This window comes from Jaculus jaculus, chromosome 18, assembly GCF_020740685.1.
Source record: "Jaculus jaculus isolate mJacJac1 chromosome 18, mJacJac1.mat.Y.cur, whole genome shotgun sequence".
Taxonomy (NCBI): domain Eukaryota; kingdom Metazoa; phylum Chordata; class Mammalia; order Rodentia; family Dipodidae; genus Jaculus; species Jaculus jaculus.
In genome coordinates this window covers 33,905,200-33,925,814 of record NC_059119.1, presented here as the reverse complement: position 1 = coordinate 33,925,814, position 20,615 = coordinate 33,905,200, and the positions used below count along the sequence as shown (strand labels likewise).

At 41.9% G+C, this 20,615-nt stretch overlaps 1 protein-coding gene across 6 annotated transcripts in view; it reads left to right on the top strand.

Annotated features, from left to right (window-relative positions):
- The window catches only part of Erc1 (ELKS/RAB6-interacting/CAST family member 1), a 346,919-nt gene that overhangs the window by 278,141 nt on the left and 48,163 nt on the right, over nt 1-20,615 (top strand). For all 6 annotated transcript variants that reach the window (XM_045137240.1, XM_045137238.1, XM_045137236.1 and 3 more), the window contains one exon: nt 6,406-6,504. In XM_045137240.1, the coding sequence (XP_044993175.1) occupies nt 6,406-6,504 (99 nt within the window). The remainder of the gene's footprint in view (nt 1-6,405; nt 6,505-20,615) is intronic.

Genomic DNA, 20,615 nt, shown 5'->3' with positions numbered 1-20,615 from the left:
TGGAACTCACAGCAGTCCTGCCTCTGCCTCCCAAGTATTGGGAATAAAGACATGCACTACCATGCTACCCAGCTTTCTTTCTTTCTTATTTTTTTTTTTGTTTTTGTTTTTGTTTTTTCAAGGTAAGATTTCACTCTAGTCCAGGGTGACCTGGAACTCACTATGTAGTCCCAGGATGGCCTCGAACACATGGCAATTCTCCTTCCACTGCCTCCCGAGTGCTGGGATTAAAAGTGTGCACCTACATGCCCGGCTTTTTTTTAAAAAAATCTTTTTTAAAAAATAATTTATGTATTTATATGTAAGCAGAGAGAGAGAGAGAATGGGCATGCCAGGGCCTCTGCAAACACTCCAGACATGGCCACGTTGTACATCTGGCTTTACATGGTATTGGTCATCTACAAGCACCTTTAACTGCTCAGTCATCTTTCTGGCCCCCTGTATTCTTTTGTGACAGAATCTCATGCAGAGCAACCAGGTCTTACAACTTGAGGCTGACCTTAAATTTGTGGTCCTTCTGCTTCTACCTCCGAAATTCTAGGATTATTAGCATGCACCACCACACTTAACCTGGAATCTGACAATATTGATTAATTTTACCTTAAACCAGTGCTTTAAGTCTAAGGATTCATACCAACAGAGTCATCCAGAGCCCAGAGGCACAGGCTGGTGGGGCCATCATGAATAAGAGGGTAGAAAATTGAACCACTGTGCGTGGTTATTAGGCCTTGAAACCCGTGAGGCTGAGGACCCCTTTATTCCTTGTATCTTCTCCCTTTTGGAATGGGAAACCTGTAGAAGCTGGTAACTTGTTCTCTAGTCACAAAAATCTACTTACAGAGAAGAGTTTTGCCAAAGGCTCAGTCATACAGAGCTGTCACCACGTGTGGTTCAGAATGTTTTGATTGGGGGCTTGGGACTCCTGGATTTATACTACATGAGACAAGACATGAATTTGGGGAGACTGAAGGGTAGACTCTAGTTGGTCTAAAGATGGTCTACAAAAATGTATGTTGCCTCCAGATCACTAGAACCGATGAGTATAGCCTTTCTTGTAACACAGATCTTTGCAGGTGGAATTACAGATCTCTAGACAAGCAGAGCATGGTGGTGCATACCTGTAATCTCAGCATGGGGCAGGCTAGGGCCAGACAATCATGAGTTTGAGGCTAGCCTGCTCTATACATAGTGCGATCCTGTCTCAGGATGAATGTCATTTTGGAATATCCAGTAAAGCCCTAGGTACAGTGGCAGGTCCATAAGACACAAGAACCTTTGTTTCTTAGCTTAAGTATTTTTCTGTGAAATAGTTTCTGTAACCCCTTGTTTGGGTATTGACACTCTAGTCTGGGAAGAAAAGATAAACAGAAAACACAGTAAACTCCTTCTCTCAGAGAAATCTTATATGCCTGTACATATGCATTTATATGCTTTTAAAAAGTTTATTTCAGCTAGGCTTTCTTTCATTTTTCCTTCCCTCCTGCAGGCAGTTTTATTGCTTTATTGGAGCAGGAATCTCATCTGTGTGTCCATGATGGTTCAGAAGGGAGGCATTTGGGTATAATGTGCCTTCATGTAGGCAGAACCAGAAGCCCAACCCTTTGCTGCCTAGTCTTGCCTTGGGCAGCGCCACCTAGAACTTTCAAGAGTAGTCATGTGATCTGGGTAACACCTCGTGCTCTGTGAGCCGGGGGGTGCTCCTCGTGGCTGTACAAGAACACCACACCACATTTCTGAATAGATCGAGGAACACTGAGCTGTGACCGCCTTCATGTCTTTCTGCTTCGAAAGTGGGTTTGTGTGAGCTCCATTAGGATTTCTTTTAAAATATATACCAGGTATTACATATGAAGTGTCTCCTGTTTTAAGAAACTACCTTGTCATGTATTTTGCTCACATTCCTACTAAAAGCACAGGTTTCATAGAGAAACATAGGATTGCCGATGTCTGTTCACTGTCTGCAGGTACCTGTGCTCTGTCTTCTGTCCTTCTGCTCTGCTGAGGGCTGCTTTGCAACAGACTCATCAGTCATGTAATGCCACAAGACTAAATAAAAATACATTTAAGGTTAGCATAGTCAGTTCAAGCTGTTATAACAAAATATCTCCAACCATGTAATATATATTTAAAAAAAAAAAAAAAAAAAAACAAGACTGGGAGTCCTGGATGAGACCTCAGTAGATTTAGTGTTTGGGGAGGGTTCACTGTATTCCACACAACTAGTCCCTCCTTGCTACATGCTCACATGGCAAAAGGGATGGCTGAGCTCCTACAGGCCACTTTAAAAAAAAAAAAAATTTTATTTATTTGAGAGAGGGAAAGAAGCAGAGAGAGAGAATGGGCACACCAGGGCTTCCAGCCACTGCAAACAAACTCCAGACGCATGTGCCACCTTGTGCATCTGACTTACCTGGGTCCTGGGGAATTGAACAGAGTCCTTTGGCTTTGCAGGCAAGCACCTTAGCCACTAAGCCATTCTCCAGCCCCCTACAGGCCACTTTTATAATCATCTCCCAAAAACCCCACCTTTTAATACTTGGAGTTAGGTTTCAATAGATGAATTTTGAGCAGACACAAATATTCAGACTATAGCAAATATATTAATACATACTTTCTTTGTTGTCATATACTAGGAGAAACTAGCTTTAACAATGCTGACTATGGGCTGGAGAGATGGCATAGTGTTTAAGGTGTTTGCTTACACAAGCCTGATGGCCCAGGTTTGAATCCCCAGTACCCATGTAAAGCCATATGCACAAGGTAGTGCTTTCACCTGGAGTTGGTTTGCAGTGGCAAGAGGCCTTCTCATTCTCTCCCCCTCTCTTTCTCCCTCCTCCTCTTTCTTGCTCCCTCCCTCCTTCCCTCTCTGTCTCCTTGCAAATAATAAATAAATTTTTGTTTTGGTTTGGTTTTTTCAAGGTAGGGTCTCACTCTAGCCCAGGCTGACCTGGAATTCACTATGGAGTCACAGGGTGGCCTCAAACTCACAACAATCCTCCTACCTCTGCCTCCCAAGTGCTGGGATTAAAGGCGTGCGCCACCATGCCCAGTTTATAAATAATTTTTTTGTTTATTTTTATTTATTTATGTGAGAGTGACAGAGAGAAGGAGGCAAAGAGAGAGAGAGAGAGAATGGTCGTGCCAGGGCTTCCAGCCACTGCAAACAAACTCCAGATGCATGCGGCCCCTTGTGCATCTACATCTGGCTAACATGGATACTGGGGAATCGAGCCTCAAACCTGGGTCCTCAGGCTTCACAGGCAAGCGCTTAACCACTAAGCCATCTCCCCAGCCCATAAACAATTTTTTTACTGTACAATATAAAGAACCTAAATGGCCAAAAATACTGGGCTCATTAGGCATCTGTTCTTGCTGGGCATGGTGGTACACAGCTTTAATCCCAGCACTTGGAAGGCACAGGTAGGAGGGTCACTGTGAGGTGGAGGCCAGCCTGAGACTACTGAATGAGTTCCAGGTCAGTTTGGGCTACAGTGACACCCTGCCTCGAAAAAACTAAAAATATAAAATAAAAAATAAGAAGTGTTACAAGTGTCTTTATATGCAGCAGCAAGAGGCCTTGCATGTATCTGTGCATACACATAAATAAATTAATAAAAATATTAAATATATTCTAGCACTGGAGAGATGACTTAACCAGTTAAAGCACTTACCTGCAAAGCCAAAGGACCCAGGTTCAGTTTCCCAGTACCCACGTAAAGCCATATGCACAAGGTAGTGCATGTGTCTGGAGTTCGTTTTTTCCTGGCACACCCATCTTCTCTCTCTCAAGTAAAAATAAAGGTGAGGAGGTTGAAGCTTGGCACTTATATAACTTTCCCAAAGCTAGATAGATGGTATTAGGCAAAACTAGAATTCAAACCAAGCAGTTTGAACGTGAAGACTTTCCCAAGCATCAGAATTACTGGGCAGCTCTGGAAGGCCAGTCTGGTTGACCCACAAGCCTTGCTCCACTTCCCATTGCTATGGGCGTTTGGGATTACAGGCATATGCACTACTTTGGGTCTGCCTTTATGGGGGTGCTAGGGATTAAACTGCTAAGCCAAATGGACAGGATGTATCTATCAAATTGTCTTCTAAATAATTATTATTTTTTTAAAAATTGTACTTTTTTCCATGACATGTTTTTTAGACATATTTTATTTATATATTTATTTATTTGGGAGAAAGAAAGTAGGAGGGAGAGAGAATGGGCATGCCAGAACATCCAGCCACTACAGACGAACTCCAGACGCATATGCCACCTTGTGCATCTGGCTTTTATGGGTCCTGGAGAATCAAACTGGGATCCTTTGGCTTTGCAGGCAAATGCCTTAACCTCTCCAGCCATCTCGCTAGCCCTTTTTTTTCCTTTTTATTGACAGCTTTCATACTTACAGGCAATAAACCATGATAATTCCCCCCCTTTCCTCTTCACAAATCTACACCCCATCATATCCCCTCCCTTTCTCCATTAGTCTCTCTTTTATTTTGGTGTCATCATCTCTTCCTCCTATTATGAGGGTCTTGTGAAGATAGTGCTAGGCACTGCAAGGTCATGAATATCAAGGCCAATTTCTGTCTGTTCGATTGCATTGTAAGCAGTCCTACTCTTCCTTCAGCTCTTACATTCTTTTCGCCACCTATTCCACAATGGACCCTGAGCCTTGGGAGGTGTGATACAGATGTTTCAGTGCTGAACATTCCTCTAATCATTCTTATACTCATAAGTTAGTACTGCTATGAGCTTTGATAGAGAAGTTTCTCAGGTTAAAATGTTGAAAATAAGTTGGGCGTAGTGACGCCTGCCTCTAATCCCAGCACTGGGGAGGCAGAGGTAAGAGGATCTTCATAAGTTCAAGGCCACCCTGAGACTACATAGTGAATTCCAGGTCAGCTTGTACTAGAGTGAGACCCTACCTTGAAAAAAACCAAAAAAAAAAAAAATGTTGAAAATAAGTGACTATTGAATGCTGAACCCTAAATGCCACGTCTGTATCAGGCTTTCCAAGGCTTAGGGACCATCACAGAAGATGGGTGTAGAGACCCTTAAGAACCTGAGGGAGGAGTGGAGTATGGGAATGCTGTCTTCCAGGCATAGTCACTGCATCTCAGAATGATTACCTACACAAACCTGCATAATGCTGATTCCATCGACATCCTGTCATGGAGAAGGGAGTGACTCATGAGCCCGCACCCCTCCTTGAGGAGCTATCGGCAGTTACTGGTTGCAGGGAGAGGGAGAGCCATTTTCTTCAGTGGTGTAGCCACTGGGAAGGTGTCCATGATATTATGAATAACCCTTCACTCATGTTCCTACAAGTAACCTAATGAATCTCACTGGATCACCAAAAAATATTAACAACAGTCATAAAATGCATGAAAAATAGAAGGAAGACTAGTAGGGAAAAGAAAGGATCAACAGGCATGGGACGAGGGGGGCAAAAGATGGTAATGGAGGTGTGGATAGGAACAAAATACATTATACACATATATGAAAATGGCATCATGAAACCCATTATTATGGATAATTAATATGTTAATAAAATGTTTTAAAAGTGAATACTAAAATAACCACCATATAAAGTGCTTGATTTGAGAATATTGCCTCTGTCAACATTTCCTGCAAGTTACAGCTCTGTTTTAGCTTAGGCTGCCATAACAGCATGCCTTAGAACAGGGAGCTTAAATAACAGTCATCTGTCGTCTCAGCGTGGACGCTTAGACCACAGGCAGTGGTCCCTGTTGCCTCTGCGCCTGCTGAGGACTCTTCCTCCCCTGCACAGGCCATCGTCTCTTCTCTTCAGTTTCAGAGAACTGTAGAGAATCTGTTTTTCGTGTGCTCTTAGAACAGGGCCGTGGTCATCAGGAATCAGATGTCAGCACACGACTGACATGAACCTTCATTGCTTCCCAAGGCCCCAGTTTCCAGGTGTTATGACACTGAGGGTGGGGGTCTCGGTACATTAATTTGGGGCTTATATAGTTCAGTTTGTAGCACTGAGTAAACTTTTATTTTATTTTATTTTATTATTTTTTTTATTTGAGAGCAACAGACACAGAGAGAGAGGCAGAGAGAGAGAGAGAGAGAGAGAATGGGCGCGCCAGGGCCTCCAGCCACTGCAAACGAACTCCAGACGCATGCGCCCCCTTGTGCATCTGGCTAACGTGGGACCTGGGGAACCGAGCCTCGAACCGGGGTCCTTAGGCTTCACAGGCAAGCGCTTAACCACTAAGCCATCTCTCCAGCCCCTGAGTAAACTTTTTACAGTGTCCTCTGAAATCTGGTGTCTGGGTGATTTCATTGTGGACAGGACTAGTTTCGTGTTCATGAAACTCTTTAAGGTACTTGTCTCTTTACCAGTCGTCATAATGGTTTTGTCTAAACTATAAATCATTTCCTCTTAGACACAAAATCGAATGAAACTAATGGCCGACAACTATGAGGACGACCACTTCAAATCCTCCCATTCCAATCAGATGAATCATAAACCCTCCCCAGACCAGGTAAGACTGCTCTTAGGTGTTCTGTGTATTTTGTGATAGCATGTTGCGAATTCTCTGTTATGAGTTAGAAGGAAAAAAAAAAAAAAAAAAAACAGCAAATTCAGCTTTTGAAACTCATTCTCCTTTTTCTTATTTTCTATATGGGAAGTTGGTAATTCTGAATATTTTTAAAGCATATACTTGAATAATTAGAATTATCTTTAAAATTATTGAGTTGGGATGAGAAAAAATGATCCTGCTATTCTTATTAAAAAAAACAGAGCCTTATTAGAAAATCTTTTCTCTCCAACTCAGTGAGACACAACCAAGTATAAAAGTTACTTCTCCTTAATGCAAATTATGAGGTCTTTTCATCTCCTATTAAATGTGACATTGGAGCTTAGTTTCTTCACTTTACTTTCTGGTGAATCCTCCAACATGTCATTTTCATAGAATGTCTCTGCCTTCAGCTTGTCATCAGTGGAAGAGACATCGATGAGACAAAAGAGAATCATGCTCATTTGTAGTTTTTTTAAAGTAGAGAATCTTCCCAAGACCTTGAAATTGATGCACAGGAGAGTGTTGAACTGATGATCTCACATCCCATTGCCAAAAAGTCGGTTTCACATCTTTTTCACATTAGAATATATAAAAATATAAAGCTAAGGGGGGTGGGTGATAGCCAAGTAATTACAACCCATATGATTTTAAAGTCAAGGGAAACTCCTCTGCTGATCTTCTCCACTGAGAGCTGTGGCCTCATTCTAGGAGAAGCCATGGAAACGGTGCCGATGATAGTGAATTGCCATTCTTTCTAAGGCTTTGAGATGGGGTCCTAGTATGATGACATTTCCTCAGCTAGTTGAGACATACTTTATATTCTTAGAAAGAAAACAGAATCAACCTTTAACACAGGCAAAATGGTTTGCCTGGTGAGTAGTCTTGTTTCCTGATAATGAAATTAAGTTTATCCAATTGTGTGAAAGATGCATGTCAGATCCTTTCCATGAAACAGGTTTTCATAAGAGGGAGAGGAGAGTGGAGAGTGGAGGCAAGCACCGATGGAAAAAGGTTGAGCAAAAGGCAAATTACCAAGAAAAGCCCCAATTTGATAATATTCCACATCTAGCTCTGAAAGAAGTAGAAAGGAAAAAAATATGTCAGGATAAGCTGATTGCTAATTTGATTGCTTAAGATGTTAGAATCTGATATTTAAAAAACCTAGAACTCCTTTTCTGCTACATTATGTTTATGTCTTTGTTTTAATACTAACCAATTCTTTTTCATTCCCATGCTGCCCTGGGGCACTGTTCCCTTGTCATCTCTCCCCATAGGATGAGGAGGAGGGTATATGGGCATAGCCAATCAGATGCTCTTAGTTCAGCCATTTTGTTCAGAACGGTGAGAAACAGCTTTCCTTAACTACCAAAATGATTTTCGTTTGCTTCCATTTTTTTTTACACAATCATTTTCACATCTTGTTTCTGTACAATTCATGAATTCCCTTAGTGTGCTTTGTGTGTTTTGTTTTCATTTTCACATGATTCCTGTGTGTATTGATGAACTTTTGATATAATGGGATTGGGATTTTGTGGCCTTTAGTTTTTCTTGTGTGTTAATAGTCACTTTCAGAACTTCCAGGGCATATAACTAAATTTTTCTAGTTATAATTTTATTATAAATCACCCTATCTCAGATGGTTTTACAGTGTCCTGGTAAGGTTTATAGTAACTTTCATCAAGTTGACAATAAATAATAATAATATGCTGCCATTAGCATTGGTTTTAAATGTACTTTTAATTATATTTAATTATAAATACACATTCTCTTTCATTTAAAAAAAAAACACCTGTGCTGTGAGCTATCTTGTACCTCCTTTTGTTCCTATCTGTGGAAGAGTGCTCCAGATTGGGACTGCCAGTGCCTAGGACAGCCCTAGCGTCTTGACATTACTCTCAAAATATCCATAAAAGTAAGGACCAGTGCAGAAGTAAGGGAAGGCTTTTAGGAAGTTGGCCTGAGGAAGTGTTTTTCTTTTCATCCACTGCTGCTATGTTAAACACTTCCAGGACACTGTCTAGATTGTCCTTTCCAGACCAGCTGTGGCCATATCTCACATTGATCTGGTGCCCTTGAGGTTTGACTACAGAAACCCATTTCTAAGGAGTTAATAATTGTGATTAATAAGTGCACACATACTAGTGGCCTTGCATTCACTGGATGCACTACCCATGCCTATCGGTGATGCCACTCTTGGGCCATTTCTCCCCGAAATGCCCGTGCCTTGGTGCTCAACTGCTTAAAACAGTGTGGACACACCCTGCTACTGTGAAACACAGTCAAGAAGAATAAAGAGGTAAGTTGTGCGGCGGGCACTTTGCACACAGCTTTACCCTGAGGGTGTGGGTGAAGGAGAAATGCACAGTGCCAATGGAAGGCCCTTTGGATATGAGTATTGACTGTCCCAGAAACTGAAAGTCAGTGTGCTGGCTCTCTGCGCTCTGCAGGGGCACGTGGCGTTCATCAGGGCGTGTAGGGCCCCACAGGAGGTGTAGTCTCCCAGTCACTTAGAAACGCACGTGAACCCTGCCTTCTCCTTGTTGACGGAGCACAGGAGTGTCTTGCCTTGCCTCAGCAGGAAGCACCTCCCTCATACACATAAGCAAAATTGTAGTTTACTTGCAACATTTCTTTCTAGACAGTCACCAGAAACACATTAGAGTTCTGGGCAATGGGGTTCTTAGGTAACTTTACCAGGAGACTGAAAATGGAACAAACCATCTCGTATGTTTGTTCCAGAAATCTGCATTTTCCTTTCTTTTTTATTAAAGTAACTTCCAGCAAGAGATCAAATGCTGTTGGTTTGGGGTTTTTACAGCTGTGCACTTTTGGTCTTACTGCACTGAACTATTAACTGCCATTGGTTTGATACAGTATCATTGTAGTCAGCTGGCCAGAGATGTCATTTCTATGATAAAGTGTTCAAAACTTCCTAAAATCTTCCATAAACATCATTTTGTCTTTAAAAAAAACTGTTTTGTTTTTTGGTTTTTATTTTATTTACTTATTTTTTGCTTTTTCAAGGTAGGGTTTTGCTATAGCCCAGGCTAGCCTCATCTTAAAAACTTTTACCTAAAAAAAAGACATATATAGATATATATACACACACACATATATATATATACACATATACATACACACACACATACATACATACACACACACATACATACATACACACACACACACACACACACACACACACAGTGAAAGCTGGTTAACTGTAGAACTTGGGAGGCTAAGACATGAGGATTTCTAGGCCAGTCTTACTATTAAATCCAGTACAGTAATCCTAGCAGTTGGAACACCATTCTCATTATTTTACTTCTGAAGAACTTAACAGAAAAGTGACCTAACTTGATTAAGTTCATATCACTAATAAGTAATAGTAGCCAGATTTGAACCCAGACATACCTTGCTAACTCACAACTTGACCAGCCATTCATACATTTAAAGGCAACACTAAGTTGGACCTCCTGGCACTGGTTTGTAATCGGTAGCAGCAAGAAATGCAGCCACTATGCTGCCACCTGCAGCAGCCTCTCACTCAGGTATAGCTGGGATTCTTAAGCCGCAGAAAAGAATTTCAGTTTGAATCATAGTGGGAGTTGAAGAAACAGTTTGGCTCTGTATGATGGCTCATGGCTGTAATCCCAGCATTCAAGGAGGCTGAAGTATGAGGTGCAAAAGTTTAAGGCCAACCTGGGCTATATAATGAGACTCCCCGTCTTCAAGGAATGAATTAACAAATGAGGGAGGGAGGGAGGGAATTGACTTCAATGTAGATTTAATTACTTAAGCTTGGGCATTAGGGGAGAGAAAGACTTTGCAAAATGATAGTATCATACATCTTAGAGAGGGTTCTAGCTTCTCAATAAAGAACTGCATTTATTCCAGGTCAGCCTGGACCAGAGTGAGACCCTACCTCGAAAAACCAAAAAAAAAAAAAAAAAAAAAAAAAAAGAATTGCATTTAACTATCTTAACAATACTATTTTGAAAGATCAGACATGGCAGGACACATCTATAAATCCCCAGCAATTAGGAGGTGAAGGCAAGAGGGTCAGTTCAAGGCCATCCTTCACTACATAGCAAATTGAAGGTACATGAGCAAGTTCAAGGCCAGTCTGAGTCACATGAGACCCTATCTCAACACGTTCCCATAAATAACTATATATATGATTTTGGTGGCAGACCTAATTGTCATATAAACCTCTTTCCCTCAGAGGCATGAGTGACTAGAATAGTTAACACCTATTTCGTGAGATGATATGAGTCATAACATCCCTCAATCGCTTTCCATTGATAAGCTTGGAGCAACAGAATATGTTCTCCCAAGTCCATTCAGGTTTTTGCAGGGTTTTTTTCTTTTTTGGTGTTTTCAAAGTAGGGTCTCGCTCTAGCCCAGGCTGACCTGGAACTACCCTGCAGTCCCAGGCTGTCCTCAACTCAGCGATCCTCCTACCTCTGCATCTCAAGTGCTGGGATTAAAGGTGTGCGCCACTACACCCAGCTTGTTGGTTTTAAGTCAGTATACAAAGTAATGGAGTTCATTATGGCATTTTTATACAGAATGACCCTATACTTGTTCTTATTCATTCCTATAGTTGTAGTTACCTTCTTGATGCTGGGACAAAACAAAGCTGAAACTACCCAAAGCAGTTTAAAGGAGGAAAAAGTTTATTTTGTCTAACAGTCAAAATAGTTTTTATTTGGAAGCTCTCCCTCCAGATTGCCAGAAACTGGGGATTGAGCATGAGGCTTCTTCACACACACGAGGCCATGTGGGACACTTTACATCCACACCACACTATTCTGCCTCTGGCCTGCACAGACTCATAACTACCTCATGATACAAATGCACTTAGTCAAACAGAGTTCCCATAGTCTTTACCATTCCTAACACTGCTTGGAAGTCATCTGAAGGTGGGCATGGTGGTACACACCTTTCATCCCAGCACTCAGGAGGCAGAGGTAGGAGGATTGCTATAAGTTCAAGGCTACCCTGAGACTCCATAGTGAATTCCAGGTCAGCCTGGACTAGAGTGAGACCCTAAGTCAAAAAAAAAAAAAAACAAAACAAAAAAGTCATCTGAAACTCAAGTCTCTTAACTGTGAGCTTATAAAATCCAGACACAGCCGGGCGTGGTGGCACACGCCTTTAATCCCAGCACTCGGGAGGCAGAGGTAGGAGGATCGCCGTGAGTTCGAGGCCACCCTAAGACTCCATAGTGAATTCCAGGTCAGCCTGGGCTAGAGTGAGACCCTACCTCGAAAAATCAAAAAACCAAAAAAAAAAAAAAAAAAATCCAGACACAAGTGTAATACTTCCAACATATAATAAATAGCACAGAGTAAACATTCCCATTTCAAAAAGGAGAAATTGGGCCTGTCAAGGAAAGATTGAGCCCCAATGCAAGATAGAAAACAAGCAGGGCAAACATAAACTCTTGCAGCTCCAAGTCTGGTATCTGGAACCCACAACAAAATAGCTGGGCTCCAAATTCCACCCCTCTAGCTGTGCTTCTCAGGCAGATCACCCCAAATCGGAGTGAGCAGCTCCCCTTGGTAGTGATCCCCTAATCCTGGCATCTTCAGAATCTTGGTGTCTCCTCTGAAAGCCACAGTTCATCTTCATGGCTTACTGCCATAGCCCTCAGGACCTCTGTGCAAGGACTGTGGTCCTGTTCCACATCATGTAGGGTCCATCTAATGTATTGTAAATCCAGTGACTCTCTTCTGAATTGGTCCTACTTCCAAAACCAGTACCAGGTGGGTTACTGAAAGCCTACTTAGAAGAACAGGAAAACTCAGCATTCTTTTTTCAAGCCACCCTCTTTGAAAAGAGAATCGTCACTCCTCCTACTGTCCCAGCGAAGAACAACTGGCCGTGTCTTGTTGAAACTTTTTGTAGACACCTTCCATAAATATAGACAATATACCATGATCATAATCCCCTTCCACCCCTCACCCTACCCAGATCCCCCCTGTTGAATTCCTTCTTTCTAACTAGTCTCTATTCTATTTTGAGCTGGGCATGGTGGCATACACCTTTAATCCCAGCACTCAGGAGGCAGAGGTAGAAGGATTGCCTTGAGTTCGAGGCCACCCTGAGAATACAGAGTGAATTCCAGTTCAACCTGGGCTAGAATGAGACTCTATGTTAAAAGAGAAAGAGAGTTAATTTACCTTTAAGCAGTAGGTACTTGAGATACCAGAATTGAAACAATTGTTTTTCTTAAAATATTTATTTTAATTTATTGGAGCAAGATCAAGTGGGCATGAGTGCACTAGGACCTCTTGCATCTGCAAATGAACCCCGCAGACATGTGCTCCTTTGTGCATCTAGCTCTACATGGGTACTGTGGAATTGAACCCCAGGCTGGCAGGCTGTGCAAGCAAGTGCCTTTAATCACTGAGCCATCTCCCCAGCTCCAATCATTTATATCAGTAAAGCAGAACCTAGCCATTGATGAACTAAAACATCTTGGGTTTTTATTTTATTTTGTTTATTAGAGAGAGGATGAGAGAGAGTAGAGACACCAGGGTCTCTAGCCACTGCAGACGAACTCCAGATGCCTGTGCCACCCTGTACATCTGGCTTTACTTGGGTACTGAGGAACTGAACCCAGGTCTTTAGGCTTTGCAGGAAAAGTGCCTTAACCACTGAACTATCTCTTCAGCCCCAGCGTAGTTTTAAAATAAACTTCTTCATCTATGCTGGACAAGTGATATACTTTGTTTAATATCAGTTTTGGAAGACAGGTCAAATACTTGCTTATCATGTCACATTTGTAATTACATAGAGTGATGCTGTGGAAAGTTTAATCTGACTACTATTTATCTGCATGATTAAATCTATGCATCCTCCCTGTTGTTATGATTCCTGTGTGTTTGGGGTTAAAAGGACATTTTCTTGGGCACAAAGCTCCATTTGGTCTGGGACATGGGTCAGTTGGTAAAGTGTTTGCTTATCGTGCCCTAGGTTCATTCTCCAGCACCACATAAAACCTGGCATGGGGGCTGGAGAGATTGCTTAGCAGTTAAGCCCTTGCCTGTGAAGCCTAAGGACCCCGGGTCGAGGCTCAACTCCCCAGGACCCACATTAGCCAGATGCACAAGGGGGCGCACATGTCTGGAGTTCGTTTGCAGTGGCTGGAAGCCCTGGCACGCCCATTTTCTCCCTCCCTCTCACACTCTCTCTCTCTCTCTCTCTCTCTCTCTCCCTCTTTCTCTCTCTGTCTGTCACTCTCAAATAAATAAATAAATAAAAATGAACAACAACAACAACAACCTGGCATGGTGGGAGTACATGCCTACAATTCTAGCACTTGGAAGGTGGAGGCAAGAGGATCAGGAGTTCCAAGTCATCTTCAGCTACGTATTGAGTTCAAGACTAGCTAAGAATAAAAAAATAAAATTAAGGGCTGTAGAGATGGCTTAGCAGTTAAGGCTCTTGCCTGTGAAGCTTAAGGACCATGTTCAACTCTCCAGATTCCACATAAGCCAGATGCACAAAAGGGAGGCAAGTGCAAGGTCACACATGCCCAGTAGGTGGAGCAAGCATCTGGAGTTCAATTGCAGTGGCTGAGGCCCTGGTGTGCCAATATTCTCTGTGTGTCTGTCTCTCTCTCTCTAAAATAAAAACAAAAGATTAAACATATGTTTAAATATTTTATTTTTATTTATTTATTTGACAAAGAAAGGGGAAGGGAGAGAGTGAGAAAAAGAGAGAGGGAATGGGCATGCCAGGGCCTCCAGCCACTGCAAACAAACTCTAGATAGGTGTGCATCTGGCTAACGTGGGTCCTGGGGAATCGAACCTGGGTCCTTTGGATATATATATCTGCCTCCTCTTCTCTGTCTCAAATAAATAAGAATAAAATATTTTTTTAAACTTTTAAATCATATACTAAAACAGAAGATCTCTTCTTCCTGTCCCCCTCCTCTTCCTGGTGCTACACTGAGGAGACTAAGTTTCTAACTGAATCTGGGAGCAAGTGTTTCTGAGGTAAATTAAATGAGCACACTTGATTGAAGTGTAGCTATACTGCATCACTGCTTTGCTATTATGGCAGGAAATCCAAGCAGTATTCAAAGAGATGTTTAGTCTGTAAAAGGTCCAAAACAAGTGGCCCATTCTGTTCGTGAAAATCCAGGTTTTAAGGCAAAGCACTTGTTAACAAGACTTCATTTTAGGGCCTAGGGAGATGGCTCAGGGAGTAAGAGCACTTGCGGCACAAGCTGAGGACCTGAGTCTAATTCCAGCACCCGTGTGAAAGCCAGGCATGGCCATGCAGGCTGTCACCCCAGTGCCGGTGGGGAAGGATGGAGCCAGGAGGACCTGGGGCTTGCCAGTCAGCCAGTCTCGCCAAAACATGTTAAGTGCCAGGTTCACTGAGAGACTGTGTCTCAAGGAAGACAAAAGAATGAGAGAGGGATGGAGGACGAGGTTAGGTGACCTCTACACACATGCACGTAGGGCACATACATCTGCGCATACACACAAATACACTAATGAAGGAATTTGTTGCTTTTCACTAAAAGCAGCCAACACTGATCATATACTACTTTTTCTTTCTAAATTTCAGGACTGGAATCACAAATTTTTAGTACAAGAAAGTATTTGGCAAGCCTTGGCAGATCTTCTATGCTGTCTGAGTTCCTTTCATGTGAATATGAAATAAGTTTCTAAATTTTGTTTTTGTCAATCTGAATATCAAATGAAAATATCTTAAATTTGGTCAGTAGTCATTTTTGTGGTGGGTCATTAATTCAAGTGTTTATACTATATATCCCCGAGGGATTGACTTAGGTTGTTTACCACTTCATGTTTTAACAAACTGAACAGTACATTCCATGCATTGCTTTATCATTTACATCTGGGTCCTTAGTTTCACATTGACTAATTCCTTTCTTGTGGTTTGAAGTGTCCATTATTTTGCTTTAAACTAACTGAAATGAGAAATAAAATTAAGTCACAAAGATTTATTGGCCACATCATTGTTACCTACACTGCATGGAGAAAAATGTATATGTTTCAATACCTTAAAATAAATGCTAAGGGCTGGAGAGATGGCTTAGTGGTTAAGCGCTTACCTGTGAAGCCTAAGGACTCCGGTTTGAGGCTCGGTTCCCCAGGTCCCACGTTAGCCAGATGCACAAGGGGACGCACGCGTCTGGAGTTCGTTTGCAGAGGCTGGAAGCCCTGGCGCACCCATTCTCTCTCTCTCCCTTTATCTGTCTTTCTCTGTGTCTGTCGCTCTCAAATAAATAAATAAAAAATTTTAAAAAATAAATAAATAAAAATAAAAAATAAATGCTAAACAACAGATTTTCTGCAAATGAGAAAGTACTATAAGGTACAATAGGAAATCTTAGAAGATCTCCACAAGATACTTAGTGGCTCACAAGGAATATGACACTTGAGCTGACTCATAAAGGCACCGTAGACATTTGCCAGGCAACTTTACACAAGAACATAGCATTTGGGATGGAGGGATGGCTTAGCAGTTAAAGTGCTTGCCTACAAAACCAAAGGACCCAGGTTCGATTCCCTCGGACCTATGTAAGCCAGATGCACAAGGTGGCACGTGCGTCTGGAATTCATTTGTACTAGCTAGAGGCCCTAGTGCACCCATTTTCTCCCTCCCCCTCCTTCTCACTCACTCTCTTTCTCTCCATATATGTATACCTCTTTCTGTCTCTCAAATAAATTAGAACAAAATATTTTTAAAAGACCATAGCATTTGCAGAGGTGTAGAAGCGTAAACGACAAAAACATTTAGTGTATTTTTTACCAGGAATTTAGCTTATAGACTGAGGGTCATAGTCGCTGTCTGCCGCTCTACCACACAGTGCATCAGAAGGTGGCAGCGGAAGACCACACTGAACACGGATTATCTCAGGGTTCTGGGGAATCTGGGAGTAGCCAACCAGTGCTTCTTATTTGAGGTGTCAAGGTGACACCAAGGACTGCATTTATGTACAATTTAAACTGAGCTGGAGCATCTAGTTACAGAGATGCTTTGGCAAGAGCCTTCAGTTCCTCCTGGAGTGTCTTTACAACATAAGGCTGGCTTAACCCAAAGTGAGTGATTCAAGAGACCAGAGCAAGGAAAAGAATTAAAAATTACCATCTCCTCTACCATTGATGGGAGTTCCTTAGATGGGAGTCATTAATCTCATCCTACATTGAAAGGAGTAGAGGAGCCCACTTTTAGAGGGGTGAATGCTTAGTTTTAAATCACCACAAGGTGTCAGAGATAAACAAGGCAGGTATATGGCATGACATTGTGGTCTGTATAAAAAAGACACAAGAGGAAGCTGGGCATGGTGGTGCACGCCTTTAATCCCAGCACGAGAGGCAGAGGTAGGAAGATCACCATGAGTTCGAGGCCACCCTGCGACAACATAGTGAATTCCAGGTCAGCCTGAGCTAAAAAAAAAAAAAGTCACAAGATCTGGAGATGCAGGAAGAGCAGTTGAGAGTATCCTGTATTACGTGGGAAAGTAATGCCAAGACCTGAGTGGGCACAGTGCTGGGAAGTTAAAACAGTGGGAGTGTATTCATTACCAAGTTTTGTTCTCCCAAGGAAGATTATCTTGGATTCAAAGAATCTACAATCCAAAAGCCCATTTGTTGTTCAGAAAGTTGACTTGCCAATAGGAACTAGCCAACTAAGAGCAATGAGTGAAGGTGTGCTGTGCACATTGTGTCCTTAGCCAAGGAGAGGCCAGGTCTTGAGTCTCTGACACTGACCAGGAAACTTGGCTTCCACCATTGTCATTGTGGATCTCTGCTCGAGCTCTTGAGTTTTAGAAAGTAGATGGCTTAGATCATCTCTAAAGTTTCACCAACTAATATATTCTGTATCCAGTATAAGTACAGAATACTACTTAAATCCAATGAGTGTTTTTTTAATATTTTTATTTATTTATGAGAGAGACAGAGAAAAGAGTATGTTTGGGTGCTCCAGGGCCTCTAGCCACTGTAAACAAACTCCAAATGTATGTGCCACTTTGTGCATCTGGCTTTACATATATACTGGAGAATCGAGCCCATGCCATCAAGCTTCCAGACTTTGAAACCAAGCACCTTTAACTGCTGAGCTATTCCTCCAGCCCCCCCATGAGTATTCTAGATGTACTTAACCTTGAAAGTTTTTGACTAAATGGAAGTACATAACTTACTTATCAATATTTAACTGAGGTCATACCAACCAGTATGAAGTACTAAGTACTTGTTGAAGGTGATAAATTTGTTCAATTTAATTTTTTATCAATTCTCTATATATGCAATGTAAATACCCAGTTATTTTCAATTCTCATTGTATAGAATAATTTTTACTGTCCTGTTTTAATATTTAGATAACATCATTTATCAATGAAGGGCTTTCTGCACTTCAGACTTTACTAACTATTTAATTTTCTATAACTATCAGTTTGATTTTTAAAAATATTTTTATGGGCTGGAGAGATAGCATGCAGTTAAGGTACCTGCCTATGAAGCCTAAGAACCCAGGTTTCATTCCCTAATACCCACATAAAGCCAGATGCACATGGTGCCACATGTGTCTGGAGTTCTTTTGCGGTGGCTAGAAGCCATGATGTGCCCATTCTCTCTCTCTTCCCCTCTCTCTCCACCCCTCTTCCTTTTCCTTTTTCCCTCTTTCTCTCAAATAAATAAAAATTTTAAGAAGATTCTTAGAGAGGGAGAGAATGAGACCTCCTCTTGCTGCTGTAAACAGACTCCAAATGCATGTTCTCCTTTGTGTATTTGTCCTTATGGGGGTACTGTGGAATTGAATCCAAGCCATCAGTCAAGTGCCTTTAACTGCTGGGATTTCTTACCAGCCAAAGATTTCTTTTTCTTGCCTATTGTTAGATCTAAATTCCCCTATACTCAGGGTTTTAGTTTGTGTCTGTATTACCATTGATACGAGTAGTACTTGTTATGAATGGATTTTAAAAAAACTATTAACTAATCTGTGTGATAATGTTATGCATTTTCCCTCTAATATTATAGTTGCCTTGTCCTCACAAGTTGATCTGTTGCAAGGATTGGCAAACATATTTCAATTGTTTGTTTATTTGTTTATTTATTTATTTATTGGAGAGAGGGATAGAAAGAATGGGCATGTCAGGGGCTCCGGCCACTGCAAACGAACTCCAGACATATGCGCCACCTTGTGCAGCTGGCTTATGTGGGTACCGGAATTGAACCTGGGTCTTTAGACTTCACAGAAAAGCGCCTTAACCACTAAGCCATCTCTCCAGCCCGGCACATCTTTTTTAAAGATCCAAATAGTACATAAAACATGCTTTGCGAACCCCACACTATCTGTTAAAATATTTGGCTCCTCTTTTGGAGTGTGAAAGTGTCATAAACAGCTGGTACACAATTGATCATAGCAGTGAATTACTAAAATTTGATAGATTCTAAAATCTGACTTTCGTATAATTTCTGTGTATCACAAAGTATTCTTTTAATTTTTTTAACCCTTTGAAAAGGAAGACCAAATAAATAAATAAAATGTTTTATAAAAAAGAAAGAGAAAGAGAGGGGGAGAGAGAAAGAAAGAGAGGGAATAAATAAAGACCAGTCAGGCTTGGTGGTACCTTCCTGTAATCCCAGCACTTGGGAACCTAAGGCAGGATCAGTACAAATTTGAGGCCAGTGTGTCCAACAAGAAAAACGTGGACAACAGCCTCAGCTAACTGGCTGAGCAGAACAGGCAGCAGTGTTAGATTGTTCCATGAGCTATAATTTGCCAGTTCCTGGTCTCTTGTGTCCTTGTTTGGTTTTCTCTTGCCATTTGCAGTCTTTGGTAAGGCTAAGCACACAGGGTTAAAAAGTCCTCAGGGCTAGTATGTCAGACAAAATCGCTTGGCTTTTAGACGTCCTCAAATCCTCACAAGGATAGCCAGCATTGTTCCCATTTTACAGATGCTGGGAAAGAATCCTTGCTAATGATTATTATGGAAGCTTCCTATATGACAGGCATGTGGATCCTTAGAACTGTACTCTTTGCCTAAGTAATTTGTACTAGTTCTCCTCACTAGAGTGTGGCAGGCCCTAGAGTCAGGCCAGTCAGTCTGTCTCCAGAGCCTGGGCTTATCTTAACCACGGCACTGTATTGCTCAGTAGTTCTGCACTGTTTCACAGAGCATGTTAAGATTTCATAGCATATGATGCAACTCTCTCTGCTGAGGTCAGCTTCTGAAACTAGATAACTAGCAATTAACATGATGTCACCAGCCAAGGGCCTACATGCGTCCGGCCACAGGGTTCACATAGGTTGTGCTTCTGGCTACAACCATAGCAGCCTTGCTGCTTGTCTTCCCTGGCACTAAAGAGACTGCTTTGTACAGCACGCCTGTAAATCCCAGCACTGCCCAGGCTGAGGGAGCAATATTACAAGTTCAAGACTAGCCTAGACAGCATAGTGATAACTCAAAAAATACCCCCCCCCATGAACAATGACAAATAAACTGTGGTGTTCAGCTCTGTGTGTTAGACACAGACCTGTGAGTTGCTAGATGCTACATGAACTCCTGCCAGATAGAGTAGGATCTGTTTTGCTTTGCTTTGCTGACCTAGAACATGTAGCTCAAGATGGGCTCACACTCACATGCCTGGACTGCAGCCCTTGGGGCTGGAAGGCGTGCGCCTGTGTCTTCTCAGTGACTCGTGGACCTGAAGCTTTGCTGCATGCTCGGGAATGTATGGTCGCTGAGGCAGAGCATGTGAATCACACGTTCAAGCATATCACATGCACAGCACTGAGTTCACAAGATGTTAGAGTTGCACCAGTCAGCCTTAGAAGGGCTTTTCAGTTTTCTGGGAACTAGGGCAGGATATGTGACTGTCCCCTAGGTAGATAAGTGACAGAAACATGAGGTCTAACTGCTAAAATGGACAAAGTGGCAAGGCTTAGCTCCCCACAGACCCCCAGACTTGCTATTTCCTACAGTAAACTAGAACTAGGATAAGGGAGTACAAATATGAAGGAAAGAATTTTGCTGCCTCTTGGAACACAGAGGATAATATAAATGCATCCATAGCTGTGT